The sequence below is a fragment of the Elaeis guineensis genome, chromosome 7 (genome assembly GCF_000442705.2).
Source record: "Elaeis guineensis isolate ETL-2024a chromosome 7, EG11, whole genome shotgun sequence".
Classification (NCBI taxonomy): Eukaryota; Viridiplantae; Streptophyta; class Magnoliopsida; order Arecales; family Arecaceae; genus Elaeis; species Elaeis guineensis.
In genome coordinates, this window is record NC_025999.2 from 86,571,402 (window position 1) to 86,598,468 (window position 27,067).

Consider the following 27,067-nt stretch of genomic DNA (forward strand, 5'->3'; position numbering starts at 1 on the left):
GATCTTTTATTAATTCTGTCCCTATTGTAGCTAACTCTAGGAACAAACACCCAAGCACAGCATCTAGCAGTTCTTGAGACGTAACATTACTAAAACTATACAATCACAAGAAACACACAGAAAAGAAAGCAAGTTACATCATACAAGGTCATATATTCTCCCCACATTTAGTTCGTTTACCAACCATCTGCACCCTTGTATATGAAAAGAAAAATCAGCGACAAATATAATGCAATAGTTCACGGTCTTGCACAACACCATACCACACAAGTCACACGTTGGAGTGGAAAAGTTATAATCACCAAACTAGTAAGCAGGTAATATATATTATCCAATTTGCAGATAAAACCATACTAGTTTATAAAGCAATATTCAAACTACAAATCCAGTCCCAGAGCTAATAGGGGACGATCTTCATGCCCAAGTTCTTCTGTGCAAACGCCACAAGGTTATCGATCTCGGCATCGTCGATGAACCCGTTGTGATTCGAATCAGCCTGCCGGATCCCGCGGCTGCTCTTCCAGGTGGTGAACCTCACTCCTTTGCTACGGATGGCTTCACGTAGTTCAGCTCTACTAATGCGTCCATCCTTGTCTTTGTCGAAGTTCTTTAGCCACTCCTTGAAGTCTTCCACTGTCATTTCATCATCCACAGAACGCGTGTTCTTGATAGCCATGATAGCTAAATATGTTGCAATTTGGAAGGCAATGCGCAAATGTTGTTGACAAATCTAGCTCACTTATATAGTATTGCCTCATGATCTTTTTTTACAAAGTATTGGCTGTCACCACCATTCTGGTTTCCTTTATTCCTTGTTATCTATAAAGTTATCAAGTATAGACGTGTTATTCGTTGTTAAACTAACAAGACTGATTAATATATCTAGTTTGGCAGATCGACCAAATTTTTTTGAGTACACGAAATATCATTTTCTAAGTGTCACAAGGTGATGCAGTCACGTAATATACTGGGAGCCAAAGCATGTAGAGTATGGGGAATTTGAAAACTTTTTCCACGGTTCTGTGCTTTTCCAGTCCAGTCTATGGGAGGAATCTTCTTCATGTCTAACTTCTTATATATGTCCAATCATTTTGGTAGGTGGCTTTCAGGTAGAGTACAGTTAAAGATCATATTTTCCACCGAGATGCTGGATGATTGTTCTCGGTTGCAATTAGAAAGTACTTAACTAATCTGAGTCTGAACTTGAATCATTGAAAGGCCTAACATTAAAAATAGAGTAATTCAGTGCATTCTGCCGAACCTATGGAAGCTTTGAACAAGTTGCCTCCAAAATCTGGAACTCCAGTCTAAAAGGGAATGAAGTGGGTCTGGTGTGGGTCACAAGGAGGAATAGAATCATATAAAGTGCAAGTTTGCTGCACATGAAAGAACATGATGGGATGAGATGCATCATGGCTAAGTCAAAAGAGGGTGACGTGGAGCATATTGTAGTGGGTGAATTTTGCTCAAGGTCATTGTCTAGCTGTATTTATTGAATATAATCTGTCTTGAGAATAGAATTTGAACTCTTTTTCGACTTCAGAAGTTTGGAGAAGCCGAAAATGGTAGGAAGTTTCAGATCATGAGAACAAAGCATATTTGACAACTGTTTCAATATCTGTCGGTGCCTATAATTACCAGAGATTAGAGGAACATTTCTTTCTTTCTTTCTTTTCCTTTTTTTGAAATATGGAGGACTAAGAAACTTCGCCAGTACTCTATTAGAAGTAAATGAAAGGTTACAGAGCAAGTAGTTTACAAAAGGAGATTACAAAGGGAAGGAGATTACAAAGAGAGGGGGTGATTAAGAGTGCAAGTTCATTAAGCAATTGCTAGGACTCTAGAGTCTTATCTGCTGTTGGAAATGCCCAATATTCTGCTGACTAGACATGTGGGCCCTATTCTATAGGCTTGGATTCGATCCGAAGCTATCCAGCAGAAAAAGGCCAGCTTTTGTAATAGATTTGATTTGATTTTAGAGCAGTGATAGAAATGAAAAAGACATACTTTTATGGATGACTGTGGCGGTAGCTCATTCTGAATCGTTCGATATATATATATATTGATGCTCATAGATATATTTATTCTAGGTTAATTTAATTAACTTGATTGGTCAAAAATAATAAAATCATACTTTTTAATTGAAAAAAAAAAAAAGGGCGCATATATATATATACGCCTGCAAGCACGCAAACCACTTCACTTCAGAATTTTGTGATCAAAAGCCATCTTCATTACTTGTCCGGCTTTTCTCCTTGAAGCTTTCTACCAGTCCTTTCTCTTAATTATCTTGACTACGAAACCTCTTTCCTCCTTACAACTAACCTGTAAAACAATCAGATGATTCTATCATACTGGGGGATACGCATGCTGAATTAGGGAGATATGGGGAAAAATATACACAGTTTGCACAGGAGAGAGAATTTTTCTTTCAAAAATTAGAAAAAACAAGTAATAGAATTTCTCGGGAGAGAGAACATCTCTCTCCTCTCCCGAAAGGTTTCTGAGAGAGTAAAAGATTTTTTTTTTGAGAGAATCTCCAAAAGAAGGATACAGTACTTATATTAACACATACAGATATTGGGTGATTATGTGGTACACCATATTTTCAGATTGCATTCAACTAATTAACAAGGTAAAGAGTTTCAAAAAGAGAACTTCATAATTGCAAATGCAAGTATATTGTCCTCATTCCTCTCTCTTCCTGCCTCGAGCCCAACCTAAAGTGTTTGAAGGAAAAATCAGTCTCAAGCTTCGCATAAGCAAGAAGAGTTTCAGAACATTTGGCACTCCTGGTGTCCTCCACTTGTGATTAGCTCTAGTCAAATTGATTTTCTGGGCTAAGCCTGCATTTACCATTGACCAGTCATGAAAACAAGGGATTTGTTCAAAGAAAGAGCTAAAAGTTAAAGACTGGACTTAACTGTAGATCTAATCCACTCCTGCCTCTCAGGCTCTCAGGAGCCTTGCCTGTAAGCTTGTTCTCTTGGAGGTGCCTGAGATCAAGGGAATATAGAGAGAAAGCAATCAATCAAGAGCTTGCATAGCATGCAATCTTGTGGAGCATATGGAGCTGAAATTCATATTATAACTCTTAATGTAAATCACATCAATTTCAATGCTTACAACTCTTTAAGGCCTTCGAGGTTTCCGAGTGATGGAGGGATTGTTCCAGTGAACTCATTTTTTGACAAGCGCCTTCCATTAGTAAAACCCAAGCACACAACCAAGCAAAGAGAGAGAGGCTTTGAGTTAGTGAATCATCAGAGCAAACAGGTAATAATAAGGTGGCCCGAACTTACAAAGAAACCAAGTTATTTAGATTGGTCATGTCCGGGATGGAACCAGAGAGTTTGTTCCCACTGAGCCAACTACAAGCACCAGTCTTTCAGTCAGTTCATCTCAGCATCAAGAATTCATTATATAACAAGAATGAATTCATATTTTATCATCAACGGAATTCAGAAGCACAGTGAGAAGGCATTCAAGGAAGCTTTCTTACATGTGTGTTAGTGCCGTTAAGTTGGCTATGATGTCAGGCAGCGTCCCTGAAATGCCGTGGTCTGTTAGGTTCCTGCAACAGAGCCAATGCCAAGTAGTGTTATCATTTGAAATGGTCGACGATGACAAAAACCCAAGAGTCAAACTCCAAAAAATCTTAAGTTGAATGAATGGAGAATTTTGATCAATATCTTCTGGTTTGATGTTTTGAACTCACAGTTTGACTACTCGGACTATTTCAGATCCCATACAATAGACTCCGGTCCATGAATGCGATGATGGTAAGCAAGGATCTCCTCTCCAATCTGGCGGTGGGTTGTTAAACCTTCTTGCAAGCTCCTCCATTGCAATCACTTCAGAAGACAAAGATATGCATGAGTTCAACAGCTGAAACAAATTCCAGCACCAGTGCAAGTTTAGTTTGTAGGAGATAGATTTCAGCAACCTGTTTGGCATTCATTTATGGTCTTCAAATTATGGGAGTGGGACTATGTTGATTGATCGAATCGAGTATTACCATGATGATTAGAAGAAAAAACACAATCATATGAGTAGAAGGAGCTAATTACCATCTCTAGTGAGAGTCCTCCCACCAAGAGGCACTACCTGAAGAATCTCTCCGGCATTGATCACTGGCCCAACAGGGGAATTCCCATGAGGTGTTAACGTGATTTTGGTCTGCCCCGAGAGCGGCCATTGTGTCCCGAAGACCATGACACCCGCAGTAGAAACATTGAGACCTTTGTAGAAGGCCCTGCCATTCGCCGACACATCGAACATCCTCCAGCTGAATGGGCTCGGCGTTCGGTTGTCCTGGAAGTAGAGTGCCACATAGTAGATAGCACTAGGGAGTGCTGCAGCCGGCCATTTGATGACAAGCTCCTTTCCCCTGCTGGTTGTAAGAGCTTTCTGCATTGCCTTCGCCGGTGGAAGGTTCCAAAAGTCCTTCGACGACACATTTGCATGGCATTCTACCACTGGATTTTCATCTTTGAAAGGCTCCCAATATCGGTTGAATGGATCATCTGGATAGCTAGTTACAAAATCCACATTGTTTGGATCACCATGTTAGGCTTGACATTTAATTCTTTGCAATCGATAGTGATCGAAAGCTCGAACCATTGAATAATGAGTGACAAAAATTATCAGGAACAAATTCCATACCTCATGATTCGGCCACTGGAGCCAAAGCAGTGGCGAGCAATTGTACTTAGTGCATACTTAGAGAAATTGGTTGAGTTATACATGGAATCCTCTAAATTCACCAACTCAAGAGCCGAGATGAATGGGCTTGAGACTGTCTGATTATTCCTAGCCAAGCACACACTTAATGACTTTCCTTGTGCTACCACAATGATCTCATAGTAGGAGGTGAGACCATTGGCATAGTTTGCACTCGTGTTAACAGTGCTCCATTTCATGCCTTCGATGATTTGATCGAACACTGGGGGCTCCGAGCCACCATCGAAGCCTCCATAGTAGTATGTTGTTCGGACCAAGTACTTGCCTTCTTTGTGGACGGGGAACACAAAACAGTACTTTCGAGCCGAGTTGTCGGGGAAATACCTCACTCGAGAAAGTATGGGCACAACACCTGTAACTTTGGTTTCGGATACTTTCCCAACACTTATAAATTCTCCGTCTGGGGTCCATTGGATTCCACTTAATGTCTCCTCCTTGGATGCGCCACAGTTGATGAAGTAACCTGTGGATCATAAAACATGGGCTCAATACTAAGAATAAGGAACCAACAACAGCGTAAATTAATGTTTTGTTAATAGAAAATCTGTGGAAGTAGGATTAGGTGGATTCATATACGGTTCTTTTGGGATAATCCTTAGCCGCACATAAGAATGAAAACAATGAGAAGTAGAATTATGTTACTTCATGAATTTGACAAGATCTGCTAAAGCTTGAAACCTATGCGTATTTATTTGTTTGAAGGTGAACCAATAAATTGGTATAATAGCAATCAAAACATCTAACGGTTCTAACAATATTATGACAACAAAGAAGCCAACTATTTGGCCAAGCAAGAGGATGACAAAGGAGTGGGACTGAATCATGTCCCGAGACCCATTGTAATCCAGCTATATAGACACTGTATATATAGGCGGTTTATAAAGGACTGGAACGCATGGGGAAAGGAAGGGTCGCGCCCTTTCTCGGCTCGGTGGTGGTGCAGTCCTTTCTTTCTTTTTTTTTTTTTTTTTTTGATATGCAATCCTTTCTTTTTAAAGAGACGAAAGATGTCTTCTGTTGAACAGAACTCATTTGGAGAATTCAACTCCTAATAAGAATACAAGTTAGCCGTAGGCCATTTCTGATAGAGAAACCAATATTCCCACATACTTTTCTTTTAGCAAATTAGCATGCATGTGGTTTTGTTTTCATCTCTATTTTGTTTGAATGTTACCAATGTTCGTATGATATCTAACAAAAGACTACTAAAAAATGAACGCATAAAATTATGCAGAAGCCAAAATTATGACCGATATAAGCACATGACACGAGGTGAGATTTCTACAATCTCCACGGGGCCAAGAAGCACAAAGAAACCAGACAAGAAGGCAGAGACAAAAGAGAAGTACCTCATCTCTCATATCTAAGAAGGGTAGTGTTATTTTGTTACCTCTAGGAGGAGAAATGGCATCAGGGAGAGAGGAAGGGATGGAGGTGAGAAGGCATAGGAGGAGGAGGCCAAGGAGGATGGAGAGAGGCATCATTCATAACAACGAGGGGCCGAGAACGGAGGCCCCACCAAACACACGAGCGTCATATGGGCCGAACGGAGAAAGGGGGTTGTGGGAGGAGACCCCAAAGAAAGAAGATTTCTTCGTGTTCTTCGTGTAGTTCCGACATGTGGAGAGATTTTGGTGCAGGCGGGGTCTAAATAAAGTAGAGATGGACCTGGTCAAACATGAAAAATGGATGACTACCATCTTTCAGTTGGCACGTGAACGTCACACGTGTGTGGCGAAAGGCATAATCTCATGGATCGAGAAATGCTGCTTGCTTTTATTGCTGCAAGTGGTGTCAGACCGATGATACCATAGTCCCAATGCCAGACTTACAAGGAAAAGATGGAGCTGTACTACATACATATCCATCATATTCAGGCCTTGCATATTTGTTTAGAGGATGACTCTATAATTGGGATCCATTAGCTTTCCAATCCATATCTTACTGGTGGAAGTTCTCATCCTATATTAGATGATTGTTGGAAGATGTTGAGTTTTGTTGAGATATACCGACCGACTCCATCCGACCGACCGACTCCGTCCGACCGACCGACTCCACCCGACCGACCGACTCCATCCTACCGACCGACTTCGTCCGACCGACCGACTCACCATCAGTTTGAATAACTGATGTCCCACCTATACAGGCCCTCTTAGACGTCGAATGAGCGGCGTGGGCTGCAGTCCCATCAAGTAAACGCCGTACGAACGTCAGGGGGCATTGTCCTGTCAGGAAGCCTGGGGCGCTGTCCTGCTAAGGACGTGAATTAATTCCTAGGACCTGTCAGCTTTGTCAACGACGTGACAACCTCCAGCGATTTGACAACTCTTCAGTTGTCTACATCACCGACGGCGAAGCCATACCACTTCCTACTATAAATCGGGGAAGGCAACAGTACTAGAGGTCCCTTCGGAAAAACTCTCAAGCTCTCCCTCTCTCTCTCCCTCTCACTCTCTCTCGTAGAGCTCCTTGTCTCATTTTTACTGTTGCCCAGTCTCCTCTCTGACTTGACCGTCGGAGGGTCCCCGCCGGAGCCGCCTCCGGTCAGCGTGGACTTTCTTTTGCAGGCGCTCGTTCCCGGCGACCAGGCGACGAGGGGATTGGCCGCAACAGATTGGCGCGCCAGGTAGGGGGGCAAAGGTAGCGGTACTTTATCCCCATGAAATTCGAGATGACAAAGATAAGAGCTCAACGATCGAGGGTCACTGGATCGGCGAGGCGCTCTTCCCACCGGGAAGAGGCCTCCCCTCCACCCTCCATGGCGGAACCCAGCTCTCCGCGTCCCGTAGTGACCACGGAGGCATAGATCGCGGTAATAGTTCGGCAGATGACCGTGCTGACAGACGCGGTCAAGAGCCTTCAAAGGCAACCGGTTCGGTAGCCGCCTTCACCGGCCGAGCAACCGACGGCGCGCCCGATGCCCTCCAGGAGCAGCCGCCGACGTCCGCACCGATCTCCGTCGCCCCCTCCGGAGCACCTGTCACAGCGCTCCCACCGAGAGGAGGAGGGGCATCCGCGGCGTGACAATCGTCGGTCTCGACGGCCATCTCCTTTCCAGCTGGAGCGAGCGAGGAAGGAGAAGCGGCCGTGAACACTGTCTGCTTCCCTCTCGGATTCGTCGGGAGACTCCACCCCTGGGGTCTCTCAGCACCGACGGATCGATGACTACGAACGCAGGTTCAAGAAAATCGACTGTCGGCTTGCCCAGTTGCAGGTGGACGGCCAGAAGTCCTCGAACGACGTTGACTTCCAGACCGCCCAACCTCTCTCCCGACTCATCCTTGATGAACCGATCCTCAGTCGGTTCAAGATGCCGCACGTGGAGCCCTACGACGGCTCCACCGACCCAATCGACCATCTGGAGAGCTACAGAGCTCTCATGACGATCCAAGGGGCAACCGACGCTCTCCTTTGCATCGGCTTCCCCGCCACACTATGCAAAGCTGCCAGGGCCTGGTACTCCGATCTTCGATCGGGAAGTATTCACTCCTTCGGGCAGCTTGAGCACTCTTTCGTGGCCCACTTCAGCACCAGCCGAAAGCCGCCCCGAACATCGGACAGCCTTTTATCTCTTAAACAAGGAGAAAATGAGACGCTCTGACACTTTGTGGCGCGGTTCAACGCGGTCACGCTCGAGGTTCGGGACCTCAATGAGGACATGGCCGTTTCGGCCATGAAGCGCGGGCTGAGGGCGTCCCGGTTCACCTACTCCCTGGACAAAACCCTCCCCCGAACGTACGCTGAACTGCTGGAGCGCGCGTACAAGTACATGTGCACGGACGAGGGAGCTTCCGACAGGTGTCTAGCCGAGCCCAAAGGCCCGAAGGAGAAGCGGAGGAAGGGTTGGGACCTCGCTGTGCCTAGCAGGCCCCCGACCGACAGTCGGGTCTCACCCCCACAACGGGACCAGAGGTCGCACCGACGGTGGAGTCCAAGGCCGACATACCCCAAGTACGATTCCTACACTCTCCTCTCTGCTCCTCGTGCGCAGATTTTGATGGAAATCGAAGGGGAAGAGTACCTGCGACGGCCTCTGCCTCTGAAGGCAAAGGGCCTCGACCGACGGAAGTATTGCCGATTCCACCGGGGCCACGGCCACAATACCGAGCAATGCATCCAGCTTAAGGATGAGATCGAAGCCCTCATCCGTCGAGGATATCTCGATAAATTTCGGAGGAACCCGTCGACTCAACCCGTTGCCGACCGACGATCCCAGCCGACTGAAGAAGCGATGACTAATCAGCCTACGGTCGGGGTCATCAACATGATTTCCAAACGGCTGGGCCCAGGGACGTCTGCTGGAGGGGAGCCGACGAAGAAGCCACGCCCGGACGATGCAATTACTTTTACAGAAAAAGATGTTCGGAGCATCCAAACTCTCCACGACGACGTTGTTGTTGTCTCGGCAACGATAGCAAACTATGATGTAAAAAGAATTTTTGTAGATAATGGAAGTTCGACAAATATTTTGTTTTACTCGACCTTCTCCCGGATGCGACTATCGACCGACCGACTCAAGAGGGTCTCTACACCCCTGATAGGCTTCGCTGGAGACGCTGTCACGATGGAAGGAGAAGTTACTTTACCCGTGATGGTTGGCACCGAACCACGATAAAGCACAGTCCATTTGACTTTCGCGGTCGTCCAAGTATCCTCGGCTTATAACGCCATACTTGGAAGACCCGGATTAAATGCCCTCAGGGTGATAGTTTCGACGTACCATCTCCTAGTTCGGTTTCCAACCAAAAACGGAGTCGGAAAAATACGCGGAGACCAACAGCTCGCTCGCCGATGCTTCCAGATCTCCGCTCAAAGCGAGGAGTTGAAGGGCTCCCTAACGATCGACAAGCTAGACCAACGGGAGGAGGAAGAACGGGGTGAACCGGCCGAACAGCTCATTCCCATTGCGATAACGAAAAACCCCGACCGAAAGGTGTGGGTCGGGTCTCAATTACCCGACCCCGAGCGACGACATTTGGTGGAGCTACTGAAGGTAAATACCGACGTATTCGCCTGGTCGACGACGGATATGCCAGGAATTCCTCCGGAGACGATGACACACCGACTCAACATCAACCCAATGATGAGGCCGGTGAGGCAGAAGAAAAGGTCTTTCGCTCCGGAAAGACAGAGGGTCATCGACGAAGAAGTGGACAAGCTACTCGAGGCGGGCTTCATCAAAGAGACCACCTATCCCGATTAGCTCGCCAATGTTGTCATGGTGAAGAAAACCAACGAAAAGTGGAGGATCTGCATCGACTACACCGACTTGAATCGGGTCTGTCTGAAGGACAACTTCCCACTCCCGAAGATCGACCAGCTGGTGGATGCGACGTCCGGATTTCGACTGCTCAGCTTCATGGATGCCTTCGCCGGATACAACCAGATTCGGATGGTGCCTGAAGACAAGGAGCACACTGCTTTCGTGATCTCCAAGGGCCTTTACTGCTACCGAGTAATGCCCTTCGGACTGAAGAATGCCGGCGCCACCTACCAACGACTTGTCAACAAGATCTTTAAAGATCAGATCGGGCGCAACATGGAAGTATATGTCGACGACATGCTGGTGAAGAGTTCGCAGATTTCGGATCATATCCGGGATCTCGAAGAAACCTTCCGCACTCTACGACGACACCGGATGAAGCTGAACCTGACTAAGTGCGCCTTCGGGGTGACCTCGAGGAAGTTCCTCAGATTCCTCATCTCGTAATGGAAAATTGAGGCCAACCCCGAGAAGATCAAGGCCATCGTCGACATGCGCCACCCGAACACCAAGAAAGAAGTCCAGCAATTGAATGGAAAAATCGTTGCCCTCAGCTGGTTCATCTCTCGATCGGCTGAAAGGTGCCTCCCGTTCTTCAAGACTCTGAGGCAGGCGAAGGGCTTCTCTTGGTCGGAGGAGTGCCGGCGGGCCTTCGAGGACTTGAAGGAGTACCTGGCTTCTCCGCTGCTGCTTGTAAAGTCGGAAGTTGGAGAGACACTGTATCTCTATTTGGCCACTTCTCTTGAGGTGGTTAGTTCGGTGCTCGTCCGAGAGAATGAGAGCCGAATTCATCAACCTATATACTACACCAACAAAGTGCTTCGCGGCGCTGAAGCTCGGTACTCAGAGACAGAAAAGATGATTTTCGCCCTGACCGTCTCCGCACAACGACTCCACCCTTACTTCCAAGCGCACGCGATTGTGGTCCTCACCAACCAGCCCCTGAGGGCAATATTGCGTCGACCCGACACATCGGGACAACTGGCGAAGTGGGCGATGAAGCTCAGCGAGTTCGACATACAGTACCGACCGTGACCTGCCTTAAAGGCCCAGGTCCTCGCCGACTTCATCGCAAAGTGCCCGACGACCGACCAAGGATCGGAAGGCGAGAACCCCGAAGGAGCTGCGGTCTCCGAGCCTGACCCGGTGTCCGCCTGGGTACTGCACATCGACGGAGCCTCAAACGCTCGGGGGAGCGGGGCTGGTTTCCTGCTCACCAACTCGGAGGGAGTGGTTACCGAACATGCCCTCCGATTCGACTTCAAGGCCTCCAACAATCAGGCCGAATATGAGGCGCTCGTCGCAGGCTTGAGGTTGGCGCTGGAGCTCAGGGTCGATCGGCTCAAAGTCTTCTCCGACTCTCAACTGATCGTTGGACAAATTCAAGGCGAGTTCGAGGCGCGGGATCCGACCATGGCCAAATACCACCAAAAAGTAAAAGATCTCGTGGCACCCCTCAAGTACTTCGAGATCTTCCATATCCTCAGGTCGGAGAACGCCCAGGCCGACGCCCTCTCCAGGCTGGCGACTTCAGCTTACGACGCTTTGGGTCGGATGCTCGTGGAGAATCTCGGGCAGCCGAGCATCGATGAGGTCGAAGGAGTGCTGCAACTGACGGTCGAACCAAGTTGGATGGATCCGATCGTTCGGTACCTGACCGACGGGATCAGTCCTGAAGATCCCGCGGAGGCCAGGCGGCTCCGATGGTCGGCCACCCAATATGTGATAATGGATGGCCGACTCTACAAAAGGTCGTTCGCCCTTCCCTTACTCAGGTGTTTGGGACCGACCGACTCAGACTACGCACTCAGAGAAGTGCACGAGGGGATCTGCGGGAGTCACTTGGGGGGCAGATCCTTGGCCTACAAGGTCCTACGGTAGGGTTACTACTGGCCCACCATGAGGAAGGATGCGGCTGAGCTGGTCCGGAAGTGTGAACCATGCCAAAAGTACGCCAACGTACAACACCAGCCAACCAGCCAAATCGCTCCTATTGTCGCCCCGTGGCCCTTCACCCAGTGGGGAATCAACATACTCGGACTCTTTCCTCCGGCATCCGGACAACGAAAGTTCATCGTCGTCGCGATCGACTACTTTACCAAGTGGGTGGAGGCCGAGTCCCTGGCGCAGATTACCGAACAGAAGATGGAGGACTTCGTCCAGAAGTCCATCATCTTCAAGTTCGGATTGCCGCATACCATTGTCACCGACAATGGGCGACAGTTTGACAACCAGAACTTCAGAGACTTCTGTACGAGGTTTCGCATCATGCACCGACTGACTTCTGTCGGACACCCACAGTCCAACGGCAAAGTCGAGGTGACCAACCGGACCATACTACACGGGCTCAAAACCCAACTGAATGAAGCCAAGGGCCTCTGGGTCGAAGAGTTGAACTCCGTCCTGTGGGCGTACCGGACGACACCCCGGGTCCCGACCGGAGAATCGCCTTTCAGCCTGGCCTATGGAACGGAGGCCATGATCCCGCTGGAGATCGGGCTGCCATCAACTAGGGTCGAGCAGTATCAAGAGCCGAACAACTCCGAGTACCGGAGAGCTGACCTAGACCTCCTCCTCGAGCTTCAGGATGAGGCTCAACTTCGCATGGCTTCTTACCGACAGGAAGTAGCCCGATATTACAACGCCAGGGTGAAGCCGAAGCTCTTCCGACCCAGAGACCTGGTCTTGAGAAAGGCGAAGGTCTCGAAACCCCTAGACTGGGGGAAGTTGTCCCCAAACTGGGAGGGACCCTACAAGGTAGCCGACACCTACGGACCGAGAGCTTACCGGCTGGAGACCCTAGAAGGGACGGCCATCCCATGGACTTGGAATGCCGACAATCTAAGGATGTACTATCAGTGAACTCTGTATCCCCCTCACTTGGAATACGAACTCAGTTTTAAACTTCGGAGTCTGGAATGTCGACTCTTCGACTGTTGTTCGGCGCTCACCAAGGGATGCGAGTCCCTGGTGTCCCAACTCGGACTTGACGATCCGCTACGAACCGGTGGATCGACCGCCAACGATGCATCGGATGCTTAAAGGACCGACGCATCTGCGATGACGGGAGTTACACTCCTTCTACATCTAAAATTCTTGGCCAAAATGATTGAGCGGAATGATTGGCCGACTCGCCGACCACGCTCCGGCCGGGAAAGGCAAAGCACCAACGCAACCAACGTCACGTTCGCGACTGACCGACCGGGTCGAGACCGGCGAAGGGTATTCGGCTTACCACCGTTTACCACACGACATGATGCAAGTACCCGACCTAAGTCTGGATAGTGGAAACTCAACTTGCCATCGCTTTTCCGACCAAACACGTCGACTACGTACGACGATGTATCAGACGCAATCCGACCGATCGCACCGGACGACATTCGGGTCATCGGGGTGCACCCGAAAGTCGGTCGACTTTCATCCCCACGAACGACCTTCGACTCTGTCGGCACGACCTACTCAACGAACTCGTGCCTGAAAGTCGTCCGACCGACAGACTCATGCCAGGACGACGTACGTTCAACTCCGGCATTCGGTTTGCGACCTAACGACGGACGTTCGGTCCAGGTCTTAGGACGGGCGGTTAATGGTCAGAGTTCGTCTTGCTTACCCCATGGCGCGCTACCGATTGTCTCGACTAACAACTTGGGATATCGTTGAATGACCTAATGTGGTATGTCGGGACTGTGACTCTCCGACCTTATGACTCCACGACTACAAGTACATTCAGACAGGCAAGAAAAAGAAGTTAAAAAGGAAATCAGAAATTCCTTAAGTTCATTCAAGTCTACAAAATCGGGTCGAAGCCCGGTTACAAGTGCGCAAAGAAAAAATGAAAGAAGATAAGGCTGCGATCATCCTTCGGAGTCAATCTCTTCGATTGATGAAAGCTCGGGGATGACCGGTGTATCCACCATGATCAGCACTGGGTCGACGGTCGCCGCTGGATCGAGGGTCGGCGCCAGATCGGAGGTCGGTGCTGGATCGGTGGTCGGAGCCGGGTCGGGAGTCGGGACCGTCTCCCCTTCGGCGATCTGCTCTGGGATGGTCTCCTCCACCGCAACGGCGTCTCCCAACGAAGGGGCGACCATCTCTTCCGTAGCTTGATCCTCGGCTCCTGGTGGAATGACACCGCTGAGGTCCAGCTCCGGGTACAGGGCTTGGACTGCATCCCGACCGTCTTCGTACCCCACCCGGTACGATGCAAAGCCGGTCTCCAGCAGCTCCTCCCGATACCTGGCGGAGCCACGGAAGTCGTCCACCGCCTGACTCAGTGACTCCTTCACCGACCTCGCCTCCGCTTCCACCCGATCGAGAGAGCCCTTCACCGACTCCGCCTCTGCCTTCGCTATGTCAGCATCGGTCTGGGCAATCGACAAGTCCTCCTCAGCCTTGGCGAGGTTCTCCAGGCTGACCCAGAGCTGCTCGCGTTCGGCCTCGAGCTCGGCGACGATGCCATCCCGTTCGCACCGCAGATGGTGCGCAGTCCGACCCTTGCGCTTGGCTTCCTTTCGGGCCGACTTGAGTTCGGACCCGAGACGAGAGACCTCGTCTTCCAGCCTCACCTCCCGATCGGTCGACTGCTTTAGGTGTTCGACCAGCACCGCCTTCTCGGCTTCGACAGCCATCACCCTGTCCTTCCAGGCCGTCCGGATGTTCCCGAACCTCCGGTATCCGACCTCAAGTTCGGACATGGTATAAATCAGCTGCAAATGTGGACGCTACATCAGGAAAATGAAATAATGAAAACAGTAAGAAGGAAAGAGACGAAGTGGAACTTACCCCGACCATGGTCGGGTAGAACGAAGATAGCATCTCGGTCACCTGCTGAGACTTCAGGACCTCCACGTCGGCTAGGAGAAGGATTCCCTGGCATAACCTCCTGGCCAAGTTGTGGTCGGCCAGTGCTGACGCTCCTTCGGGGGCCTGAGCGCCGGGTGACGCGGTGCGACTTCCCGACCTTGGGTCGTCGTCGGGGGCCATCGGGGCTTTCCCCCGATCGGCCACCCCGGCCCGTAGATCGGGTAAGGAGGGGATGCTCGAGCTTGACTGAGCACCCCCTGTTGCAGCTACAGACGTCGTCGGATGACGTTCGGGTTCCCGAACGACGTCCGATGCCACTCTCATCGACGAAGCCGCCGACGTTCTTTCAGCTGCTTCCTCCGTCGGTTGCTCCTTCGGTTGCACCATCGGAGCCGAAAGTGCAATCACCGGCTTCGATCGATCGATCGCCGACACTGCGACGGTCGGCGCCGCTGTTGAGGGTTTCTTCGACGGTCGTGAGGGTCCGGCCCCAGACGCCGGCCTCTTCCTCGCCGTATATTGTCTGATTTCAGCATCGGTTGGCCTCATCCTCGGCGGTGTCCCTACGATTCCGATAAGAGGATCAGTATATGCTCGAGAACAAATGCCAAATAAAAAGACAACCGATGGATCAGGCAATACCTAGACGGGGGATCAGGCTCAGGCCAGCATCATAGAGGGCTTGTTCGGTAACAAGCTCCCTCTGCTTCAGGACCGACATATCCTTGAGTCGGTGGAAGTCCTCCCGGTCGTCCGCCTCCACTCAGCTGTTCTCGTTTGCCTCAGTTTGAGGCACGTCCCAATGAGAAGGGAAGCCCCAGGGAGAAGAAGAGGAAACAAAGAAAAACTGGTTCTTCCATCCGTGGATGGATGATGGAAGACTAGTGATGAAGGAAAGACCCTTCCGAGGGTTGAAGAGCCACCACCCTCGGGCCTTAGGGTGGGGTCGGAGGACAAAGAATGCCCGAAAGGGAGAAATCCGAGGGTTGGTCTGCAGGAGCTGACACAACAGGGCAAAGCTGATTATCAGCCGAACCGAGTTCGGCGCCAGTTGCGCCGGACAGAGTCCGTAATAATCTAGCAGATTCCGAATGAATTCCGGAATCGGAAGCTGAAGACCAGCCCGGAGGTCCTCGACGTACAATGCCACCTGGCCCGTGGGCGGGTTGTTAACCCGACCCCCGGCCCCAGGGGCGGAAAGCCGGAACTGCTCCGGGATATGATACTGATCCCGAAGTCGATCAACATTCGGCCCCGAAAGTGAGGAAACCTCAACTTCCAGAGTCGACCGAAGGTCATCGGTCGGGTTTTCCGACCGAGCCTCCTGAGGTGAGGTTCTGGCCATGACACCAGAACCAAGAAGAAGGCAAAACCGAAGAAGAAGGAGAAGGAGAAGAAAGGGTTTTAAGGAAAGCAAGAGCAAAGCAGAAGAGGGCACGAACCCCGGACGAACCCTTGCGAGAGTGGGGGTGGGGGCAGCTGCCGGCGACGACGGAGAGACCGTTTGGGCAGAGTCTCCACAGCAAAACCGTCAGAAATGCAGTCTCGAGTACAAGCGGCTCCATATATATAGGGCTGTCCGACGGTCGGAATGTCGCCGTGCCGACCAAGACTTCTCGGATGGGCGACACGTGGCAGCATTCGGACCCTCTTTCGGTCCGACGGTTCGGCGCACCCATCCCGGAGGGGCCACGTCGCCTTCATTAATGCGGAGGATGCCGGCCCAACAACCTCTGACGCGTGGCGGAAGGGCTGCGATTCGGAATTAAATTGCCCATGGCGATTCGCATCCCCGATGGGACGCCTGGCAGCGGCTCGCACTCCCAAAACCAGCACCGGATGACGATTTGCGTTCTCCAAAAGACATCGGATCGTCCGGCACCCGATCGCCTGACACCGGATCGTCCGGCACCCGACCGTCTGACACCCGATCGCCTGACATTGGATTGTCTGATGTCGCATCATCGAATAACGGGACACCTGACATCGATTTGCCCGGATCGTCCGTCGGTGAGATCAGCAAACTCGGGCCAGGACGCAGTAAAGAATCCACTCCTTTCGCCCAACGTCCCACCCGCGTGGAAACGCAGGCCAATGCGATATCAGGCTCAGGAGTGGGGGGCAACTGTTGGGATATACCGACCGACTCCACCCGACCGACCGACTCCGTCCGACCGACCGACCCACCCGATCGATCGATTTCGTCCGACCGACCGACTCACCATCAGTTTGGATGACTGATGTCCTACCTATACAGGCCCTCCTAGACGCCGAATGAGCGGCATGGGCTGCAGTCCCATCAAGTAAACGCCGTACGAACGCTAGGGGGCATTATCCTGCCAGGAAGTCTGGGGCGCTGTCCTGCTAAGGACGTGAATTAATTCCTAGGACCTGTCAGCTTTGTCAACGACGTGACAACCTCCAGCGATTTGACAACTCTCCAGTTGTCTACATCACCGACGGCGAGGCCATACCACCTCCTACTATAAATCGGGGAAGGCAACAGTGCTAGAGGTCCCTTCGGAAAAACTCTCAAGCTCTCCCTCTCACTCTCTCTCGTAGAGCTCCTTGTCTCCTTTTTACTGTTGCCCAGTCTCCTCTCTTACTTGACCGTCGGAGGGTCTCCGCCGGAGCCGCCTCCGATCAGCGTGGACTTTCTTTTGCAGGTGCTCGTTCCCGGCGACCAGGCGATGAGGGGATTGGCCGCAACAAGTTCTCTTCTCTTGATTACCATTATATATGTTTATAAAGAAGCTTATAGTGTTACTGATTGGATAGTATTCTACGTATCTAGTCAAATAAGATCAACTTTATAATTTTTTTAATTGATCTTCTGGTTCGATTTTTAGATATGCTATTTTCTAATTTTTATGGATGTATCCATACATATTTAGTTTAATTTAATGTATATGATTTATCAAAAAAAAAAAATACTGCTTTCCAAGTGCAATGCATATCCTGATGATAAAAGGAGAGTTTCATAAATTACTATATTTTTGATGACTAATGAAAAGTAAGGAGCACCCCATTGGCCATGATATATAATTCATTGACCTGTGAAACGTTCCCTAGCATGTATCAAGCACATGGAAGAGAAAGGAATGTCTTATGAGGATATATTTAATTTAGCATATGGGGATTGATATTGGATATACTTTGATAATTACTTGTATACTTTCTTATGGATCTACATCTACAAGCCAAATATCTATGCAATGCACGGTATACATTATACACTATAAGCAGTGATATGATTATAAAAAATTGATTTAAAATTAAATTACAATTTTGGCATATTATAAGAAAAGAATAATAGGTTTCTGAATTTTCAAATTTGTATTGGTTAGTGAGTTGCAAAATACATGAAAAGAAAAGACTAATAAAAAATCTTAATTTTCATGACGTGATTTAAATAAAATAAAAATTGAATGATCTTAATAAAAATCAAATCTTATGCCTAATTAATGAATAAGATCAAGCTAGAGACCCAAATACATAAATATATACTAAAAAGTTCTACTATATATATATAAAAACATATAAAAAAATTTTAATTTTTATAATAAAAATAAGGCTAACAAAAGAAAATGAATCATATTTATTGACTTTCAAAAGTATATTTATGTATACCCGTCATTTTATCCAATCGGTCTACTAATTAATTAACTCCTTTCTGCTTTAGTTCTTACTTTGAGAGAAATTAGCCTCTCTAAATTTGGTGGCATGTCAGTTATCCCAGCTTTCTGGTATTCAACCAAAGCACACACATATATCCTGTTACGCGCCGGCCCACACCAAACCACCCCCACCCGCACACCAACAACCCCACCAAAAAAAGAAAAAAAAGGGAAAAGCCACGTAGATCTCCAAGTCCTCGTAGGACGGAAATAGCTGGTTATATTTGAATAGGAAATATATAGTTGAAAACTTTAAAATATATATTTACTTTTTATGAAAAATAAATATTTTAAAAAATGAAGATACCTAGATCATAAGAAGAAAGTTTTTAGATAAATAGTTGGTAAAAATTAAATATTTATGAACAAAATTTTCAAAGTAACTTGACGGAGCAGAATCATTTATCCATCCACAAGCTCAAACAAGTTTTCGGCTTAGGCTCAATGTGGTTTAAAAAATTAAGTAAAATTCAGATTTCATCTTTATTCAAATTTATTCAGCCAAAAAACATTTTCCAATCATGAGTAAAATCTCAGTAATTGCCAGGGGCCAGGTATAATTTCAGCTGATTAATGAGAGATAAATACTTATTCAAACAAAATTATTCAAATTTATTGATTAAAATTATTCAAGAATCAAGCATAACATTATTGTTTGGTTCTCTATCAAATTTCATTGCAAAGTAGATTCTAACAATCTAATCCGATAATTGATTCAGATAGAAATTTAATCAGTCGGACTCTAATATTATCGTGGAGTACATATAAACATGAGTGAGCCAAGCCTAGCCCAAGTTAGCCTATTTATAATCGAGCCAATCCCAAGCACACTCATTTAAGTTCAAGTCAAACTTCAACCGCTCACAAACAACTCGTTTAATAAATTTAATGAGTCCACAAAACCATCATGACTTCTATTTATATAATTTAAGATGATTATCTCGATTATATGTTAACTTTAAAGTTGAAATATATTGCATTCTATATGAATTATATGAATATTAAATAAATATAATATAATTTTACATGTAAATTAGTAATAAAGTAGTATGTTATATGTATGTATGTATGTATGTAATCAAGCACCGCATTTTGAGCAGGACACAAGCTTGGGAATTCTGAGTCATGGGAATAACGAGGAATGGCTGATGAATCGACATCCTATATCTAGTAGAAGTCCCATTCTCATCTTCCTAAAATTATCAGAACTGATGAAACCGTATATTCTGAACTTTTTCCTGTGATTTCTTGTATCAATTAGATGGCCTGCATGCAGCCCGGTACAAAAAGGAAAGGAACCCTCCCAAGCCTTCAAAGACAAATAAATCTTTCAAAAATTACCAAGTATTAATCTATGCGCCAACGAACTCCAACAGATGTCAGCTAAGTAACCCTCCCTCTTCACACATTCCGCCTCCAGTCCGAGATGTTGAGCTTCCAGTGGCCGTCCGGGAACCCCCTCGCCGCCGCATTCTTCCGGTCCCAGTCCAGGTCGATCGTCCTCTGCTGCGAGAGCCCGCAGAAGGCCCGCAGCCCCTCATCCATCTCGTCGTGCAGCCTCCACCACCGCCGGTGGGCCTCGTCGCTCGCGTACACCCGCTGGTCCTCGATGTTCCAGTTGCAGTCGTAGTCCCGATAGCACAGCCATGGCTTCAGCCCCAGGTAATGTATCGAGTACAGCTTCGGCGGGTCGGCCGCGAAGAGGTGGTTCTTCATGCTGGCCTCCAGCGTGGAGTTGGACCAGAAGTTCTTCAGGAAGTTCACCCTCCTCGGGAGGCGATGCCACCAGACGAACACCTCGTTGAGGAACCCCTGGTCGCCGCCGTTGTAGGAGACGACGTCCTTCCGGCGGGCCATCAGGGTCCGGAAGGTGCAGTTCGAGGGCTCGATGACCATGATGCCGGAGTTGAAGATGATGCCGTCGTTGCCGGTGGCGGACATCTGCGGGAAGTGGAAGAGGAGGTCCAGGTTGCGGAGGACGATGATGTCGGAGTCCACGAAGACGACCTTGTGGTACTCGGTGAGCTGCCAGAGGCGGAGCTTGCTGTAGTTGTACTCGTTGTAGGAGTTCTTCTCGGCGCGGGGGTTGCGGATGCGCTTGATCTCCCGAAGGCTCCAGCCGGCGGCCACGAGCGCCCGGAGCTTGGGCTGGGCGATGGCCTTGTCGTGGAGGAGGACGAGGTCGCGGGTGGAGCCCGTCTTCAGGATGCTCTGGGCGAGGGTGATCGCGCCGCAGACGTAGTTGTCGGAGGAGTGGAGGACCGTCGCGTAGGCCTCCCGCCGATGGGGGTTCACGGGAACGGCGAACTTCGACACGTCGTACTCCTCGTTGGTTCCTGCACAGATTTAACGCAATGCCATGAGATCAAAAAAATTTATTTCGACCGGCACCATTAGCCTGTTTGAATAGTTGGACCCAAAACCTTACAAAATTTATGTGTTGAGCCAGTAAAATCAAAAAAAATTAAACTAGATTAGACCTTAGTCATTCCGTAAAGACACAAGTATTTTTGGAGTGGACTTATTCTTCCCATAGAATTTGAGCTGACCCACTCAAAGATGCTTCTCGATCTTTTTAAATATAGATCTAACCTAATTTATAATTCCATAGTTTTGTTGATTATACTACTGGTGTAGTTTATAAACTTTATCAAATTTTTAGTTGAACCATTCAAATAGACTGTTAAAATATAACCATGATGCTAAGATAGCCTATGCATGAGGTTTTGGATCTGTCAACGGAGTAATAATCCTGGCATTTTAACAAAAAAAAAATTAGTGCATGTGCCCGTTCAAAAAACCCTCCAAGAAAGATCTGTGTCTTTACGGAATGACTAAGGTTTCAACTAATAATGGAAGACTTGTTCAAAATAGTTCTAATTTATTAGAGAGGATAGCGTTTAATAATGGATGCTTCTAAGAGAGAGGAGCAACCTTTTGACTGGCCGGACATCTTCTACACCTAACCAGAGTGTGATGTCTTGGCTTGTAAGCTGGCCTTGCGAATAATTCTCCTTTACCAACTCCATAATGAGAGCGGGCGCATGCTTCTTGGAGATGCTGTTTTTTTTTCACGGATTCATTGTGATTTAAACTTTAATAATAGTATAGCATTTACAAACTGATTCTTTGGGTGTAAAAAAAGAAAAACTAATCGGTTATTTCTTTCTCTGAGTTTTAAAAAAATTTAAAAATAATAATGCCGTACACTCGTAAGGATTGCAGGCAATTGCAAGTCTTGAGTGCATGTCCTTGGCCAAAGATTTTCCAGTCACGGGAGTACGCGACAGCACCAATGAGTCCAGCTAACTTTTGGACGACAGCATTGGCTTCGAATTAATTATAAAAAGAATTGTGATCTTTGAATCATTGAGTTACAGCTAAATTGAAAGAATATGTCAATAAAAAAGATGAGGAACACTCTCACGTCGCTAGTATATAAGTTTGTTTGCATATGGACGTGGCTCACGAGACTAGGGCTAACATATATTGGGTTTTTTTTTTTGCCACCGAGTATATGGTGGCATAATTGATGCATCCTATCTCCATCCCTATCTATTGGACTATCTTCAAAATGTGGCTCATATGAACTCTTTTTTTTTTTTTTTTTTTTTTGAAGACAAATGATATTAGGGCATCTATAATTATGTATACTTCTAAGATTTTGTATACTTCATCAAAAGAAACCTTGCTGCCAAGCAATTGGTACTGAAAAAATCCTCTTGATGCATGACCTTTTACCAAACATATACAGAACATGTCATAGCTGATGGATGACCTTACGCCAACCGCTAAAATTTTATATATAAAAACTAGTGGTGGCAATTAATTCCTTGCCACAGACCATTTCATTGTTTAGAGTTCAATGTATCTTTAAAATTTCTAATTTTCTCAATTTTATTGACTCGACTACTCAACTCTTTATGACCCAAATCTACAAAAAAATTATTGGATGGGCTTGATCTACGATAAGTACTTTGGACCAAGTCAGTGAAAAAAAATGTGTTTTGAGGTCAACATCAACTGTTAAAATTTTATATATACAAATTAGTGGAGACAATTTTTTCCTTCCCACCGGTTAGTTCATTGTTTGGAGCCCAATGAACCTCTAATATTTTTTGTTTTACTCTCTTTCTTCTATAATTTTATTTACTCAAATACTCATAAATTTTAAATTCATAAAAAATTATTAGATAGGCTTAGTCTACAATAAATACCATAGACCAAGTAAATAAAAATATTTTTGAGGTCAATACTAGCTACTAAAATTTTACATATAAAAAACTAGTGATGATAATTTTATCACTATTTCATTGTTTGGAATCAAGTATATCCTTAAAATTTTTGTTTTACTCCCTTTCTTCCATAATTTTATTGACTCGTCCAAAATTTTTAATCTCGTAGGACGGGACTGTTCTAGTTTTCTCATAAAATGGGATGCATTGCCATCCTGCCCTATCCCAATACTTAGAACAGAAGATGTTCCAAGATGTCTCGATCGGAATACTGGGATGCTAGTAGAACGATCTGTCCCAACACATGAGATGGTACCTCATCTTAATGTTTTGCAGAACATCCCGTTGAGATCTAAATCTCTCATCTACCGGCAAACCCTTATGGCCCAAACCTATGAAAATTATTAAAGTGCATTTAGTCTACAGTAAATACCGTAGGCTAAGCTAATGAAAAAAATATTACAGCAGTATGTTGAGACGGTCAAACAGATAAATTGACCTCAAAACATTACTGTAATATTTTTTTCACTAGCTGAGCCTATAGCATTTATTATAGGTTAAATCTGCTAATAATTTCTGGTGCCGGATTGGGCTGCATGCACTGCAAATTCTAGTGTTTTAATAAATGGATGTCTAATTATTGTCCCCCTTTCGTTGACCACATGGGCTGGGAGAATCCTACAGATCGACGTGTTTGCCCCATCCGAGCACATGATTCACCAACTCTATCCAACATCCAGCTAAAAGAAATCAATCTAGGGACCCAAAGCTACACGAAGAAAGGGAGACCACACAAGCAAATAGAGAAAAATAGAGGTAATTAATTTTAATTACCTTCTTCCCACAATGGCAAGGCCAGCTTGCAAGAGCCCACCGGCATGGCCACCTTCTCCTCCAATCTCCCTGCCGGAGCTTCATATATCCACCACTCTCCCTCCCTTCCCACCAAATCGTCGCACCGGAATACGTCCATCATCGGCCGGCATGCACCGAGGAACACCACCTTCACCATCCCTCGCCCGTCCCTCCTCCCTCTCCTCACCGCCAAGTTCGCCACCACCAGGTGAACTTGCAGCCTAAAGACGTCTCGGACCCAACCATCCTCCGGTCGTCGGCATGGCAACTTGGCCACCACCACGTCCATCTCGTCGTATATCGAGAAGTCTGGCATCGGGATCTCTGGACATGTCGACCCTTCGTTCTCTTCCTCCTCATCGATCCACTCCGGGAACAAGTCCTTCCATTCAAACAATTTGGATACCTGCTCGAAATCTACTTTTGTGGCTTTCACCGAGGCACCCCAATCCATCACTCCATCATCTAATTCCATGTTCACCAAACCGATGGACACGTTCCCATGCAATCCTTGGAGGAAACTTGGAGCTTTCCTGATCAGTGCTGCTGTCTTCTTGGTGATCTCTTTTTCCACCTGCAAATTTTGGAATTCGAGTTCTAGTTAGCAGCTTTTCACTGAATGGATATCAGTTGATTATTCTCTGTACTGTTTGCAAGCTTTGTGAAGACTCTGACGAACAAAAGTAATGAATGAGAGAGAGAGAGAGAGAGTTTCGTATTTTTGAGTTCAAATCAGCGAATCTTCTTTTTCTGAGAACAATTAGGAAGGCTATATATTGTCCATCAACTTATTAATTTCATGAGTAAATGAAATGAAACAAATCAGGCGGCAGCAGATTGACCAGAAAATTGGTAAATAATAATAGAATTCGCAAATATTCTTTTATAATTAAAAGACTGCATGCATGTTTACATATCCAATCGTGCAACACATTTTAAATTCTGAATGCTTCTCTTATTAATTCTAAAGGATTATTTCACTCAATATGTATACGAGCCAAAAAAAAAAAAAAGCTCTCTTAGCTTTTGGAAAGTGAGACAACTTGGGATCAGCACTCACCTTACCTTCTTCATGTGGCAATCGCGAAAGGAGCAGTAGCGGACGAGAGAGGCGGAATTCTCATGGCGGAGAATCGATGGTTGGAAGAGGAGAGCGATGTAAGCGACGAGGAAGAAGGCGAGGAAGGCAAGGTTGATCTTGATGACCAGAGCTTTCGACGCGGCGGCCTTCATCACGTCCCCTCCCAAGCCCATCCTCTCAACTGGTGATGGCCCTGGCCACCTTTATTATGTGTACATGCGAGGGGCCCAGGCCTTCTGGTTTTTAACATCTTTCGGTGCTTGTACATTTGTTTATCTGGGAATGGTTGGGATGCGCAGGGAAAGAATAAAATAAGAGGCCCGGCGGAGAGAATTAGGTGTACCCTTGGGCCGGCCACGCACAAATGGGATTGAGGTAAATAATAAGTCTTCTTTCCTTAGCTGTTTGTTTGGGTGCATCTTCCAATCCTTTGGAGGTTTCCTTCTTGCTTTTTTTTGCTCTCATAATGTAGCTGGATTTGCTACAGTCTGTCCCTAGTGAGGCACTGTATTACATCATTGTATTCCAAGCCAAAATAAGGATTACATCGGTATATTAAAGAACGACAGTATTGTAATTTTTCCCTATACAATGTTATACACGTTAATTAGGACTCGAGGAAATAATGTGGTAGATTTAACAAGCAAATTTGTAAGCCATGAAGACTTTCATAAAATAGTGAAGTAGCATTATATCATTATTATAGATCTTTCAAAGTATTATCTCTCTTCGTATGTACATCATAAACTTATCATAACGTTGTTGGCCCCAAAAAAAAGAGTGCTCTTGAGATACTACTTTTGATCCCTAATAAGAGGGAGTCCACATCCTTTAATTAACAAAACTTGCACACTGTTATCTTAATTTTAAAAATTTAGATTTTTGAACTATTGATAGGATTTTATCCTACCCGATCCACCCTAATAGGATGGATTTTATCCGACTCATTTAAGCCTTAGAACGGATATGGATTCTAAATAAAAAATCTAAACTGGATTTAGATTGGTGCAGATAATGACATTCCCAACTTTCAATCCAACTTGATATATTTTTAATCTAAACTCCCCTTCTAAAGTTATAATTATTTTAAAATATATGTACGGCGAGTTTCTTATCCGATTCGATCTAATTCATATTGTCTATCCGATCCGACCTTAGATGGATGTGGGGTTTTAATTAGAGGACAACTACGAGTATTAGTTTATCTGAACTATATTTGATTCATCATTATTCCTATTAAGGATTAATATTTTCATACATTATTATTTTCTGAATAGGAAAAAAAAAAAAAAGAAGGCACAATAGCTTGAAAAATAATGAGCGGTGAATCTGTCCTCAAAATGCATAGGTTGTATATTTTTTTGGGCCATTGGCCCTCCATTTCCCTTGGGAGAAAATGTCTATCTGTAAGGTTAACGTCAAAATACATAGTTCTATCCTTGCCAATTGAAAAGAAAGATGTCTAAATCTCAATACAAGATAATAGCTCTCTCTCTTCTATCAGTTCACATCAATTATCATCCGTCGCTTTTTTTGCCTTCATGCTTGTAATCAGTTGATGACCAATGATTTTATCTATATATGTAAACAAAGATTGCCATTATGAAGTAAATAAAGACGCAAAGATGTATAATACAACGCATGGTTTCATGGAATGTAACGGGACCATGTGCACTCATAATCCTTTCTTAATTATACATGATGGAAGGGTAATCAACTGTTAAAATATTTACAAAAGAAGAGAAAAAGTGGAGAGAAAAGGGGCTTCATGATATTTATTTGAATTTTATTTGATATATCTCAAAGGTTATTTATACTAGTGTACAAACTTCATACTAGAAAAATAATATAACCTAATGCAGATCACACTAATAAAGAAAATTATTGCGTGCTGATATGTGATTCTTAAAATCATGCTAACGCTTCCGTTCAAACTTAGGATGGTGTTGTAGGTACCAATTTGAATTTAAATTTTTTTTATAGAATTAAAAATTATTATTTTCTTGTAGATAAAAATACTATAGAAGAGAAGGTCGATGCTCGAAGAGAAGGCAGATATAGTCAATGATCCTCGCAGACAAAAATATTACAGAATAGAAGACCAATACTTGAAGAAAAAGCAGACGAAAGCCGATGATTCTTATGGACAAAATGCTACAGAAGAGAAGGCCGATGCTCAAAGAGAAGGCGAATACAGTCAATGATCCTCGCAGACAAAAATATCACAGAATAGAATACCAATGCTTGAAGAAAAAGCAGACGAAAGCCGATGATTTTCATGGACAAAAATGCTATAGAAGAGAAGGCTGACATTCAAAGAGAAGGCAAATATAGATCAGTGATCCTCATGGATAATAATATCATAAAAGATAAAGCTGATGCTCAAAGAGAAGACAGTCGAAGACTGATG

At 46.0% G+C, this 27,067-nt stretch overlaps 3 protein-coding genes across 4 annotated transcripts; all 3 read right to left on the minus strand.

The window, feature by feature from the left end:
- Window positions 1-287: 287 nt before the first annotated feature.
- LOC105048683 (calmodulin-1-like) lies at window positions 288-709 on the minus strand. Its single transcript, XM_010928085.4, has one exon. It carries the CDS (start codon window positions 674-676, stop codon window positions 398-400), a length of 279 nt encoding a protein of 92 aa, XP_010926387.1. The 5' UTR covers window positions 677-709; the 3' UTR covers window positions 288-397.
- A 1,706-nt stretch (window positions 710-2,415) lies between these two features.
- LOC105048684 (putative leucine-rich repeat receptor-like serine/threonine-protein kinase At2g04300) lies at window positions 2,416-6,354 on the minus strand. The gene is made up of 9 exons (XM_019851706.3): window positions 6,134-6,354; window positions 4,666-5,206; window positions 4,071-4,534; window positions 3,719-3,854; window positions 3,503-3,574; window positions 3,303-3,371; window positions 3,127-3,198; window positions 2,925-2,996; window positions 2,416-2,846 (listed from the first exon to the last, which is right to left on the minus strand). Exons 1-9 carry the CDS (start codon window positions 6,225-6,227, stop codon window positions 2,819-2,821), a joined length of 1,548 nt encoding a protein of 515 aa, XP_019707265.2. The 5' UTR covers window positions 6,228-6,354; the 3' UTR covers window positions 2,416-2,818.
- Window positions 6,355-19,695: 13,341 nt separating this feature from the next.
- Window positions 19,696-24,947, minus strand: LOC105048685 (UDP-glucuronate:xylan alpha-glucuronosyltransferase 2). 2 transcript variants are annotated; one of them, XM_010928086.4, is made up of 3 exons: window positions 24,642-24,947; window positions 23,556-24,150; window positions 19,696-20,822 (listed from the first exon to the last, which is right to left on the minus strand). In XM_010928086.4, the coding sequence occupies exons 1-3, from the start codon at window positions 24,828-24,830 to the stop codon at window positions 19,888-19,890; spliced, it is 1,719 nt and encodes a 572-aa protein (XP_010926388.2). In that variant the 5' UTR covers window positions 24,831-24,947; the 3' UTR covers window positions 19,696-19,887. The 2 variants fall into 2 exon arrangements, with proteins under 2 accessions (XP_010926388.2, XP_019707074.2); XM_019851515.3 differs by having other exon boundaries at window positions 24,637-24,772.
- Window positions 24,948-27,067: the final 2,120 nt, after the last annotated feature.